Raw genomic sequence first — 14282 nt, 5'->3', positions numbered from 1 at the left:
TTTAAGTAGAGATGTATTGCACCTTTCAATCAAACGAGCACACAAAACTCCATCTGTCTTTTAAATAAATTTCTATCACATTCTTGCTGCCATAGAGCATTCACTCTCAGAAGGGTGAGAGTTTGAGGTTCAGCTCTGTGGAGCTGATCCAGAATGCTTTGTGGACATCATGAAAGATGTAGTTGTGTTGTTGGTGAAGGCTCCTCTTAGACAAACTATACCCTGGTGTAGCAAGGAATTAAAAGTTTATTGAACTGTCAAGATGGAATCACAGCCCAGGCTATAGTGGCAGAACTCATCTGGAAGGGAAGAAAAGAGGTGCCTTGGGCTCTCTGATGTATTCTTGAAGGATTGTCTGAAGTTTCTGGACTGTTCACATTCTAAGTAAGAAAATGGACCAATCCAGGACTCAGAAACTATGGGCAAGATTCCTGTCCTTTAACTCTCTGTAGTTAGTAAACTACAATCTTTTATGCTGTAGTGACTTCTTTCTCAATACTGAGAATCTTGGCCATTCTTTTCTGCTAAGTAAAAATAATTTAAAGGAACAAATCCAGTCAAAGCTACCTTCTTCCTGACTTTGCCAGATCCAGGCAATTTATAGACTTGTGGTAAGAGCTTTTTCTGGGATGTGGGAGTTGATAATTTCCATCACATAAAAGCAGAGAACTGAACTGAAGCTTGCAGTTTTGTTCCATGAATCTTCTGTCCTCAAGTCTATTATACAAAAGTCGTACTGCTTCTTCCACTTGTAAAATTAAAGGAAAAAAGTATACCCTTGTCCTTTTTTTGAGCAGCTTAATTGTGCTGATTCCTAATTGTGATTCAACAAATAAAGCCTCTAAGGGAACTAGATTTTTGATATTTGATGTTAACATCATTTTTATTAATCTTAAAAATGCTTCTGCTTAAATAAATAGGTTATATGAACACTTAAGCTTATTTGACATAACTGTTGATTTGTTTTATTGGTAGATGTTATTGGACATAACTCGTAAGAAAAATATGTTTAATAGAAATTTAGATTACATAAAATAATAATATAATTAGATTATATAAAATAATATTTTTTAAGTCTTCAAGATTTAGAAATGGCAGCTAAAACTTACCCAACCTATATGTTTCATCCTCTTCAGGTAAAGCCTTTTGTTTTACACCTACATAACTATAGGGCAAATGTCTCAAGACATTGAAAATTAAGCATACTTATTTCCCAAAAATTCAGAAAATCATTTGATTGTAGTGTTCATGCTGTGCTTAATAATGCACACTCATTGGTGAATTTGATCCTCCATTTAATTGCAATAAATCTATGTAAACTAGTAACATATTAACAGAACTTCTGCCCTTTTGTTTCATCAGTTTTTATAGCATAGGGAGATATTCTGGTTGATAACATTATGAAGTACAGAATACTGCCAGTTAATTAAAGAGAAAGGTCAGCATTCTAAATGAGATTGAAATAAAGAGCAGGGGAAGACATCCATCATTGTTCTGGTCTTGTTACTGATACTGTAAATCACATTATCACATACTGAAAAATGTGAAATGAACCTTGTATGGTGATCATAGAGTGGCATATGAAACAATAGTTGTGCATATATGTCAACTGAAGGGAATTCTCAGCTGCAACTGGTCATGTTTGGTACAGCTGAGTGGGAAAGGTGGACTTCACAGGCCCGTAAGAAAGAGTTGTACTCATAGACCATCTATAAGCATTCCCACAGGAATCTGTTTGGCATGCAAAATTTGTTTTCTTAGTAGACAACAATCCATTTTCCTTGAATCTCTGAAGTGGCCAAGTCATCCTTATTGCTTAACAGATAACATATGACAATATAATAATTTATTACTTGTGCTCTCTTATCAATGCATGGAATTCTTTTTATCTGTATTTTGGTGTATAGTGCTAGGTGAAAACAAGGAGGAAGAGTGGGCATATTTTATGCGACCAATTTTCTTTGAGCTACCAGAGTCTTCATAGAAAAAAGTGCCTGGATGAAGCAATTTTGTTAATAACTTGATAGATAAAACTTACTTTCTTAAATGTCTTTTGGCAAAACACAAGAAGTCGGAGGACAGATTTGTATAGGTTTTTTTCTGAGCACTGCTTTGGTAGTTGTCATTAAAGTATTTAGGACTACATTTTTCTTTCAAAGAAAACTAACTAGAGCTGTCTAAAACTGAAAGCAAAATAACACATGAGAAAAGAACCCTCTTTATGCATTTAGATATATTATTGAATCATATATAATATTTTTCGTACATTATTGATTTGTCATCTCCTAAAATTCTACATCCTGCCAACATTACTGTTGTTGGTAGATAGAGCTCCTTGTGTCTAAAACTACTGCTGAGCTTCAGCTTTGGATTTCTTCTTCTTCAAAGTCTCTCATAATTTCTCAGTGAACATTTTACCTGGCATAGACTTGAAACAGGATTCTCATTTTTATCTGATGAAGCTGCTTAGCATAGTGAGCTACAAACAGTATAATAGTAAATGCAGGCATCTGTTTACCACTAGTTCTGGATAACCGACTAAAAGATTGAAGTTATTCTCAGAATCTAGGGGAGAGGGTTAATTTTTATGAGGAGAGGAAATCCAAAGCTTAGCAAGTCGTATCATCTTTGTAAGTCTTCATGGTCATAAACACAGTCAGAGTTTTTTCATACTTTGTTGGAAGTTGCGTCCTCCTGGCTGTCCAAATCAAAATTACATATGTTAATATTTAATGTTTAGTAAATTGCACAGAGTAAAACATTGTTCACTATAGATAATTAAATATACTTTAAAAATCTTTTTTTCCCTAAAGAAACCTGGGGAGGAACCACCAGAAGAAGATGAAAGCCTTAAAAGAGTTGATCCTTTACATCAACTTATTCTGCTATTCAGTCGAACAGCCTTGACTGAAAAATGGTAGGCATGGTGTGAGAGACTACAGAATGCGTGCAGATTTTCAGAATACTCCTTTTTTTGAAATCGTATATGTCTCTTTTCAAGTGAGATTACATAATCTAGGCCAAAACGTGTGTATGAACATATGGTGAGTTTGAGTTACACTCAAACCTCTTTAGCTTGTGGTATGTAAAGAGATTTTAACAGGACTTTTTCACAGTTATGGATGCTGTGTTCAGGACTTACTACTCCTCTGTCTTCTGTCTATGTTCCTTATTGACAGTTATATTCAGAATATGAAGTATATCCTAAGTATAATTGAAAAATTAACTATATTCACTTTATTGGAAGGTGTTTATGAATTTCTGAGTACTGTGTTTGTAGCTGGCTATACTTTTCCATTTGTATAAGTTAATCAAGTCTTAATTTTCCAAAAATACTTTTGTTATTATTTATGAGCATAGAAATTATTTAAAAATATTTGTAAGATGTTTAAAAATATCTTGGCACTTCAATTCTACTATAATGACTCTAATCTTCCTCATTTACCTCTCCTTTCTCTATTAACCAGCAAATTGGAAGAAGATTTCCTGTATATGGCTTATGCTGACATTATGGCAAAGGTAACTTGTTTGATATCTTATGCTTATTTTGTGTTTTAATTAAGTTAGTGATGAAGATCAAAAGAAATAATTTGTAAAGTGTTATCAGTAAATTGCGAGTTATCAGTAAATGTTTTCTTTCTACATGGTATCAGAGCTGCCATGATGAAGAAGATGATGATGGTGAAGAAGAAGTGAAGAGTTTTGAAGTAAGATTATACTTCTTTTTTTTTTTCTTGTCATGTTAGACATTATTTCATAGCTTCCAGCTGACATTTATGTTTCTTGGTTCATGGCTTACTGCAGCTTATTATGCCAGTGAACTGCATGTCACAAGCTGGATATGGCAGATATGAGTCTCCAGATTAATACTAGTGAAACAAAAACATGCGCAGTATCACATAATATAAGATTATATAGAGAATAATTTAGTGGATCTTATATATTTGTCTCATTGACTTTAACTTTTTAGTTAGATATTACAGACAATGACTTATTCTAAAAGTCTGATAACAACAGACTGTATCTTTTAAGTTATTCTGCCCTCCCTTTAGTTTGTATTTCTAAAATACTTAAATAATACTATTTTTTGCAGTAGTCATTTGCATTCAGTACCAGTAATTCATACAATGGTTTTATGTTCACATATATATTAGTGCTTCTTAATAAAATGTGAAGTTTTGTTCATCGGTACTGCTAAGATTTTTGTTTATGTTTAGAGCAGGAAATCTATATTTATTGTTGTTTAATGTTGAGTTTTTAGTGATCATCACTGTTTAAGGATATACATATGAGTTGATTACAGGTGTAAGAGATGAGTGCTTGTGTGCTTGCTCTGGGACCTGTCTCTCTTTTTCCATTAATAAAATGGAGTTTGCAAGAAATTTGTCTCTTCTGAGGGGCACTGAGGGAATTAGCTTGTTAATATTTTTAATATTTTAATGTCTTTTGGCGTATTACAATTCTGACATTAAAAAGTGTCTCTTGTGTCTTTCAACTCAATTAATACTTACATTTCATATCTCTACTAAAACACAGGAACATGAAATAAACACTTTTATTATTTCTTTAAAAAATTCTAAATATACTGATTGTTTTGCTGTAAAGCTATCTGTGCTGTTCTAAATGCTGAAGAGTGGTTTGGTAATTTTTACTTTTACTCCATTGTTTTATAAACATAGAATGTTCTCTATGTTTTCTATATGATGCTGCATGATATAGCACTGAATACTTAAGTACATATTCCCTATTTGACTGTATAAAGAAATCAGACTATCAATACTAAAGTCTTTTCAATCACTTAAAAATTAAAAGTAATATACATAACATATAAAATTTTGTTTCTTGGTAAATATCTAAGTATGAACCCAAATTTCAGTGGGTTTTTCTGATTTTTTTTCTTTTCCTCTGGGAATGCAATATCTGACTTACTATTGACTAAACAAAGTATATTCATTCCTATAAGCTTCTATCAGCTAGCCCGTACGTGCTTGTTAGATATCAAAACCTTCTGCTTATAAATGTGAAAATTGATAAAAAGGAAGTCATTAAGGTGGATGAAGAAATTTATCAGTAAGGAATTTGTCAGTGCTCCTTACCTAAATTATAATGTTCAGCGTTCAATTTTTTGTTTTGAGAGAAGATCCTATTCATTTGTTTCTCTTTATTATTTTTCCTGTAGCTGTGAAACTTATGTTTAAATAATGTATTTATATGTTCAAAAGACAAGTTTGTGTATGTATTTGGTCAGTCACCTGCAGAAAAAAAATTTTGGACTTCTTTTTCTTATTACTATTTCGCTTCTTCCTTGCCCTTCCTTAAGGTGACAGGATCACAACGCAGCAAGGTAAAACAAAAAAAAATATGTGTGTATTTGTCTGGGTCTAATTTTGTGATTTTTCAGGCCCAACATCTTGGATAAGTTCAATTAAAGGGTCTTGAAATCGTTTTTAACATTTCAGTTCCAGCATGACATCTCTACCAAATCCTTTTTGTGCACAAGCTCTTTAAATATTGCAGGATTTATGCAGAATACACCGTATAAATTTGTGATACTGTTTTGGGGAAAACAGTGTCATTTGGCTTGTCCATGTTGTTTTGCTGTTCATGCCTTTTGTGCGTTAGTTACCTTCTTTATAACTTATCTGCTTATAACTTAATTTGAATTATTTAAACAACTTATTTGGCTATTAAGGGAAAGTGTTGAGCTTTTCTTCTGTATCTTAGCAGACAGACATTTCTGATATAGTAGTGGTAGACTTCTGTTTCCAATATCTGTCACAGAGAGAGCATCAATCACAGTTCACATCTGATTCAGATCCTTTGGAACTGACTGAGTCCTTAGCCTTCATCATTATAGTATTTGATAGAAATTCCTTAGCTACTCCTTACCTGAAATGATTCCGAGTTGTTCCATGTTTTCTATAAAAACATTGAGGCAATAGCTCTGAAATTTCAGGGTCAATTTTTTTATTGGCTCAATTTCTTACACAGCCTTTTGTGTCTCATCATGAAAGCCTCACCATTTGTTTCTAAAGGGTGTGCCATGACTATGCAGCAGAATACTTGCCTGCTTCATGCAGGTAGAAGTCTCAGTTCCCATTGTTGACTCAGGCCGTTTGCTGGTATTGCTGCAAGGTTGATATTCTGGGAGAAGGTGTGGTGGGTGGAGTAGCTAATTTTTGGTTCTGAGATGTTTAAATAAAGTTATTTGTGCTGTGGCTAATGACAGCTAGAGTAAATAAAGATGAATTGCTTGAGATTTGAAATGCACAGATTTAGCTAATGGTCAGGCTTCAGTCAGTAACTTCAAATTTAATTTCCTATGGGTAATGTAGGGAAACAATTATAACCTTCATGCTCTCCATGGAAAAGAGCAGGATGATTTTGGTATTTTGTTTGCTAGCCTTCTGTCAACATTCAGATCCCAAAAGAAAGAGGTTCCCATGCATCTGTGGGGAGAGAGGATGTATTTCAGGATCAGCTTTACTCTTACTCCTCCAAAAATTTGCACAGGTCTATTCCACCTTCATACAGTAAAGGCATTATCATGGAAGATGCATGTGCTCACAAAAAGTTATTTAAGAGGTATTGTAATTGCTACAAACACAAAGTGTATATTTAAAAACCCCAAAGAAAATATATAAGCAATCTAATAATTTCTTCTTTTTTAATTCCAATAACTCAGCTATTGAAATATTGCATATCTATCACTCTTCTTACCTGGTTACCATACACTAAATCTTATATGCTCCATAGAAAATTTTCTGTCTTGTCAACTGTGACTGTTTTAAAAGGGACAAAAAAGCACAAGAAGAAATAACCCTTGCTTTCTTCATACATGACAGGAAACAGTTGTGCAGATGAGAAACTGTATATACCAGCTGCGTGTGTGCTTGTGTGTGCATTTGTGTGTTTCTTTCTGTCTGGTAATTAAACTTCAATGTTGAAGGCAGTTCTTTTATTCTATCCTGTGTGTGCATGTGAAAAGACTGACTTCAGTTTGTATGGGGATAAAAGTCTACTGCTCCTCTAGACTTTAAAAATATGTGGTGTTTGAAGTCTTGAATCTTTTCACAGTCAGAGCAACAGAGACATTTGGGCAAGCTGAGAATGTGATGAAAATACCGAGTGTATCTTATTGACAGTTTTTATGTCCATATCTCATGCAGTGTAGTACATGCACTTTTGTACAATTAATTTGTATTGGGTTAGTAGTGTGGACAATAGGGAGGTGACAATAACGTTCTCTGTATGTTGGTACGTTCCTGTAAGCAGTTACCTGCTAGTATTTGCTTTGAGTTATAGGTATCTTTGCCCCTTGCCCTTTTGCCTCTAAGTTAACTTTCTGTCATATTGAATAGATGCTCAATTGACTCCCTGTAAAGTTGATGTCACTGTCCCCTTTGACTCTATCTGATAGGAAATTCTTTCAAATCAAACTGTTTCACTAGCTGAATGCAAATAATTTTCTGCATTTGAGTCACTGCTACATACTAATGTGCTCTAAATATGAGTAGGATGGGAACGCAAGGGAAGAGTCAAAATCTAGCTCTTATTTTTAAACTCATTTTTATTAAATTGATTTAAATTGACTCCTCGCAGGAAGAAAAGAAATGGGAGAAAGGGAGCTTCCTATGTCAGTTCTTTTCATTCCTGTTGCTGAAAGGTAGCAACTTTGTTGATAGACTTCTGTATTCACCACCTTTTTGACAAAATGATACGTTGTGCTGTCACCTCTGACAAAAATTTTCAAGTTTCAGTACATACAAATAATGCAACCTCCTGAGGTTCCAGACCATTTTGAAGACAGCTGCCTTTACCTCTTACTGTCACAAATCCTGAATAAACCACTGAATCCATATACCACATATTTACAATCAGTAACTACTTATTATACGAATTAAAATCAGACTCCATAATCAATTTATCAATTTTAAGAAAGTAAACATTCCAATCAGTATGTAAAAATATGTTTTTCATCAGTTTTTTTTACATGTGATGGATTGCGTGGAACCTAATATATGGTTTCACTCTCTACACTACAGAATTAATTATTTGTGCATAGAATTGTTTGGGTGGGAAAGGACCTTTAGAGGTTCTGTAATCCAAATGCCTTGAAACAAGCAGTGATGCTTCAGTGGTGAAGTCCAAAAGGAGTGAGTTAGGAAAAATTCAGTTTTATTTATAGAGCAGAAACCAACATATATTTAACTTAAAGGATTAAAATATATATAAATTATATATAAAAAAAGATATTATTATGCATGACTACTTGATATTTTAATTAAATAGATTATGCATGCCTGACATTGAAATGAACAGATGTTTTGCCATTGTAAGACCTGCCTAATAGGATTTGTTATCTGGACTAAACAGAAGTCTTGAAAAGTATAAAATATGAAGACAATTCAAAGGAGAAGCTTTCATCTTCTAATAGCTGAGTTGAAAGTAATTTCTCCTCTTTCCATCTTTTTGTTTATTCTCTTTAACTTAATTTTGTGATTTCATATTGGACAAAACAAAGAGGAAAAAAAAAGAAAAAAAGAATGTTCTGTAGAAGTAGGATCTTATGCCAGCAGTCTGTGTCTTGGAGCTTAGTGGTGGCAGCAAACAAACCTCTCCATATGTCTTAGCTCCAAGGGAGACTCCAAGAATCAGTTTCTGTATGAATTAGGAGAAAATTAAGAATTTTAGTGACACACTTGTCAGTTACAGCTTCTCTTTAGTTTTAACAAGTTTGTTGCCTACAAATTCAAACTAAAACTTGTGGTTTTGCTCAATGTATTTTGGCATATGATTGCTTATAATGATTTAAAAAAAAAAAGAAGTCGAAAATATTTGGGTTTCTGCTTTCAAAGAGTATAATTCTAAGGTTTCCTTGGTTTGGTAGGTTGCTGGAAAAAGTCTATAATATGAGAACACATGTACGTACATTTATAAGTGGTCAATGTTTTCCCCTTTGAATTGAAGGCATCCAAGATAAAATAGATTTGTTCTTCATTGAGGATTGGTTTTGTTTGGGGTGTGTTTCTTTTGGTTTTTTGTTTTTTTTTAATCTGTTTAATTAGTTTAATTAGTGAAGTATTTTTGCTGTTATTGTGATGCTTTGGTGAATGACAGAAAAATCATTGGCTAATTATTATGGTAGTTTTCTTGACTTCAACTGACAAGCAAGTGGATAAAGTGCAAAAAGCTGAAGCTGGTAGCACAGATAACGATGTAAACAGTAAGGGTATCTTAGAGAAATGGGGATAACTTTATTAACTTAGTATACTTAGTAGGCAATGGGTGGCCCACTTCATGTAAGTGCTGCCATCACATATATATTTAGATATATGCATTGACTTTGCATGGAGAAAGCAACAGTGAAAATGCATTGTCAAGCAGAAGAAGGAACCATGATCTTTGTGGGTTATCATCAAAGAATGGTTGCTTTCAAAAGAAATGCTTGTGGTGTTTTTTGTTGGTGGATTGCTTTGTTTAGTTGGTTTTGGTTTTCTTTTTTTGGTCTGTTTTGTTACTAGTATCTTGATTTCCATTGCAAATGCCAGATCTCTCATTTTGAGCTGTTTGGCAATGCCTCTTCCTACTGTTCTTCTATAATGCTATTGCAAGAAGTTAGTCTGTAGATTATGCAGATACATCGTCACTGTAAGCATTCTTATAAATCTTTGATATTCTTATCAAAAAATACTGTACAATGAAAGTAGTATAGCTGGTGTTAGGCTTGTGAATAATAAATTTTGCAGTGAAAGATGAAAGGGTGTTGGGTCTAAAACTAAAAGTATCTAGGAATAGGAAATAGTTTTTAAGAAAAAAATGCTGATCAATTTTCAATGGCTTCTGAAGCAAATGAAAATATTTTGTTGTAGCAGCTATACTGAACCTGTGATGTCATGGTTTTCTGGTGGTTTGTGCGTGTGGTGTGTGTGTGCGCGTGCGTGTATGTTTCTGTTTTGTTTTTGTTGAACTCCCAGGAAGAGGTTTAAACATGAAGGCAAAACTTTCAAACCGTAGCATGGCTAAATACAAAGCAACGCTGCCATTTTTTTTTCCTTTTTGTGCCTCCATCTAGATCTGTCACATAATTTAAAGCAAAAAGAAAGATACAATTTAACCACAGGAGAGCTAATAGTGTGAAAAAAAAAAAAACCCTGATGAATTTTGTTTCCGCAGCACGATATTATCAAAGATTTAAGAAACAAATTTGCCAGCCTCGGCGAGAACTCTCTGGTAACAGCATAAATGTCTGTGTTGGTTTGCTTTTGAGTTAAAGGTTTCTTTTTCATTCATTTAAACATATTTCTCTTTTTTACCTCTTCTTTTTTAATTTATTACTCATACCCTCTATTTAGCAAGCCTTCATTTTTTAAACCTCTTCCATCTTCCAATGTATTTTTTCCTTAACTTGGATGGAAAGTTTATGGCAGCAAAGCTGTCATTCTGGCTACTTCTGCTGCAGCTGTTCCTGCTTTTAGGTCATACATGTTTTGGGCGTTGTGTTTTTGGACATGATACTAACTGATTGTGTCATGTTCCTTTTGAGTAAGCTTTTTACCACGCCATCTGATGGACTTGCTGTCATAGGGCTCTATGCAACTTCCATTTTGCAACTTATACTGCTTAGTCATCCTCAATTCTCCAGCAAACTTCAATTAACCTGATGAAAGTTGAAACTCATCTGGAATTAACTGTGCCTTTATGTTTGCTCTTTATGCTCTTTATGTTTTCAATAGTAGTTTAAATTACAAAAAACAAACTTCACCATTGCTCAAGCAACGCCATGCAGTATTGTTTGTTGCCGCTAGAGAATACAAAATATAAAAGCACAGTGTATTCTATCAAATAATTCTGTTAGTAGGGTGGGCAATCTATATTGTAATATAATGACATGTTTTGGAAAAAATTCTGAGATGCTTCTTTTACTCTGGTATTCAGCAACAACTTGCAACTCAAGAGCCACATACTGAGCAGTATGAAGTTATGGTCACGCTATAGAAGATTATTAAGAGTATGAACTGTTGCACAAAAACACAGCACAAAAGTGCAAGTTTGATACATGCAGTATATATATAATGAACATGGGCTTTGAACTAACCTAATGATTTACAATTGAGATGACTCTTTCCAGATAAACTGCTAAAAGCATATTAAAGAAAAATACCAAGTGGAGAATATTACTTGAGCATGTTAATTAGTTGTTCAATAGCATCGTATGTATTAAAATGGTCCATGATGTTGCCATAGAGCCCATATACTAAGAGAAAACCGAAAACCTTCGGAGGATTGATAGTAACTGTAGTCTCATCTTAAATGACTGGAATTTTTATTCAGGAAAAAGAAATGGAAAAGCAAAAACTTCTGTATCAACAAGCCAGACTGCATGATCGGGGTGCTGCGGAGATGGTTCTGCAGACAATCAGTGCAAGTAAAGGTAGGGCTTTGGTGTGTAGATTTAATTTTAAACCTTATTTCCAAGGAACTTTGAAGTGATTGTATTTCTTATTGGGCAAAACATGCAGATGTTTGCCTCTAAGGTTTGCTTTAGAAAGGAACTCGAAATTTCTAAAATTATTGACAGCCAATCCAGGAAAGTAAAATGACTAATTTTATGAGACTATTGTTTCTTTTGTAGTTATAACTAATTTTTCTAGTGCTGGTTTAGAGGAGGTGTGAAGTACTTTTTAGCTATAGCAGCTCTGAATGACAAAATGGCCCTCAAATTCTGGAATGTGCACAGTTCTGAAGTAGGTGTAGACTTTAATCCTTTTTTAATTTCCCATTCTCCAACTATCTGCTTTATTGGTGTACTTTGATAAAACATTTCAGAAGCATAAATGAGGCTTTCTTCCCTTAGAAACCATCTTACTCTAAGGTTTTATGCTTTCATTTTTTTCTTTTGTGATTTGTTTCCACAATAGTGATGTTTTCAAAATTCCTGATTACAAATTTGGTTTACTAGAGTTAAATTCTTGGGTCACTGTAATTTTTAAAGAAACCAGAAAAAAACCATTTAGATTGTCATGCAAAGGGGACACAATGTTAAATTTGAAAGCTAGCTTACTATTGTGAGCCCAGCCTTATATCAACTGTTGGATGCTCCAGTGATTGAAACGTGATATATATTCATTGAACTCAGTTCTTCCTGCCTTATATCTTGCTTTTTCTGTGTATTGTGTATACATTACACTATGTCTGTAGGCACTCATGAAGAGATTAAGGAAAAATACGTTGGTTTTGCAAGTGATTGAATGGATAAATTAATTAATAAAACATTCTTAATTTAATATATGATCGAAAAATACATTTTAAAATATTTTTAAGGTGAGATGGGGCCAATGGTTGCAGCTACCCTAAAGCTAGGAATTGCCATCTTAAATGGAGGAAATTCTACTGTTCAACAGGTAAGGTACTAGTTTCTTTCCACGCATTCTAGTCAGTATAGATCATTATACCATGGTCATTATTACTGTAGTAGCGCATTACATAGTGTAACTGTTTGTCACACACTGTTTATCCTCTTAATCTTGTTCCTAGAATAAAATAGTATGAAAAGTACCTTATTTGGGGGTATTCCTTACTTGTTTACAAGGCAAAAAGAAATTTGTTTTGCACTTCAGGTATAAGGGGGAAATTTTATGTTGTATCATTTACTTCTATAGGAATTCTTTGGGAGGGAGGGCTTTCTTGGGAGATTGCCATTGTCCTATAGCCAGTAGAGCAAAATTTCTGACCCTGGTCTTCACCAAAAATAATGATACACAACTTCAGAAGTCCTTAGCTTATGTGATGGAGAGTCTTGCTGATAAAAGCAGAGAACTCAAGCCTGAATGACTAATCTATCAGAAGATAATTTGGTGCCCAGTGGACAAGCCTAATATATTACAAGAATCCTGCACCGTTAAAGTGAAGAGACTGATACAGGGTACACTCAGTGTTCTGTACGAGTTGAAGATTCCTGAGTTGAGAAGGGTTTATACCTGCTGTTACTAAATTATTGTAGTACAGTTTAAAGAATACAGACAACTGAGAACAATTAAGGTCCCAAGTAAAGTGCAGCTGAATGCAACCAAAATAATGTCCTTTTCAGGAGCTGTTGTTGCCAAGAATTGATGTGAAAGACTAAAAGTAGTGTAGCAATTATCTGCTTGAACCACTGCCAGTTCTTCGTGATGTCATGATATTAAATTAGGAAAATTATGAAATTTGTACATAGTAATATTATTTGAATTCTTAATCCTACAATCTATTTTTAAAAATCATTTGTTAAAGTCTTAAATCAAAATGCAGGAAACAGTTATCAGTATTGTTACATTGATAAAAATGCTACTAGTCTAAATTACATACTTACAAAAACATCAGTAATACAGTTAGAACTCTTGTTTTTCAGTTGCCTCATTTCTGCCTGTTTTCTCTGGTGTTATGCTCAACTTTCCAATTCTCCTTTACGTCCTAAGATCAACTCTTATGTCTTCCTTGGGAAGAATGCTATGGGTGGGGGGAGAGCTGGAGTAGTGGTTTTGGAAAGTCATTATCATCATCCTCCTCTGGAGTTCTTTGCTTTGATTGGTATAATGTTGATTCTTGTTCTGTAATCTTGGGTCTACTTGGGTTTATGCTGCTGTTTTGCTAATGCTGTCTGCTTATGTGCTCTCCATTTTGGAAGTTACTTATTATCTACTTTTCCTATTACTTTTGCTATTTGCAAAAATAATTTTACTTCATTCAAAACGTGACTTCTTTAGTAGCTTTCCTACGAAGATTGAACTTTAGGATTCTGGTTTTTCTTCATAACTGAGTGCTCTGGTATCATCCTATATCTTTGCTGAACAACGCATTGCATTCTAGAATAGAGTTCAGTCAATAAATTCTTGTTAATGCAATTTGTTTTCAGATAGTTATTACACATTCTAATAAAGCTAAAACAAATTTTAAAATATGCTCAAATTACTTCTAACAGACTGTTGCAGCAAAAATAATTTAAAACAAACTGAGATTATGAAAAGCCCAGTCTGGTGTTGAAACAGTAGTGTCAATATAAATTTTTAGCCTAGTAGTGGCAAGATAGTGTTTACATTAAACACTAAATTCTTCTGGCTGTGTTGACTTTAGTTACTATCTTTATTTTCCATGCTTTAGGAAGGCATATCCAAAATGGATGGTCTTTTCTATAAAGTACATGAGGATTAAATGTTCTTTTTTGGTTTTGATATCTGGATTTTTCTCTGCAAGACTCTTAAATATTAGCAATATTTCCAAACACCAGCATCACTAATAATATA

General features: G+C 33.7%; 1 protein-coding gene across 2 annotated transcripts in view; it reads left to right on the top strand.

Moving 5' to 3' along the window:
- The window catches only part of RYR2 (ryanodine receptor 2), a 391308-nt gene that overhangs the window by 330241 nt on the left and 46785 nt on the right, over positions 1 to 14282 (top strand). For both annotated transcript variants that reach the window (XM_032102227.1, XM_032102226.1), the window contains 6 exons: positions 2814 to 2917; positions 3468 to 3519; positions 3654 to 3707; positions 5321 to 5344; positions 11335 to 11434; positions 12325 to 12404. In XM_032102227.1, coding sequence (XP_031958118.1) covers positions 2814 to 2917; positions 3468 to 3519; positions 3654 to 3707; positions 5321 to 5344; positions 11335 to 11434; positions 12325 to 12404 — 414 coding nt within the window. The remainder of the gene's footprint in view (positions 1 to 2813; positions 2918 to 3467; positions 3520 to 3653; positions 3708 to 5320; positions 5345 to 11334; positions 11435 to 12324; positions 12405 to 14282) is intronic.

Source organism: Corvus moneduloides, chromosome 3 (genome assembly GCF_009650955.1).
Source record: "Corvus moneduloides isolate bCorMon1 chromosome 3, bCorMon1.pri, whole genome shotgun sequence".
Classification (NCBI taxonomy): Eukaryota; Metazoa; Chordata; class Aves; order Passeriformes; family Corvidae; genus Corvus; species Corvus moneduloides.
Note: the sequence above shows the minus strand (reverse complement) of the source record. Positions and strands in the feature narration are given on the sequence as shown.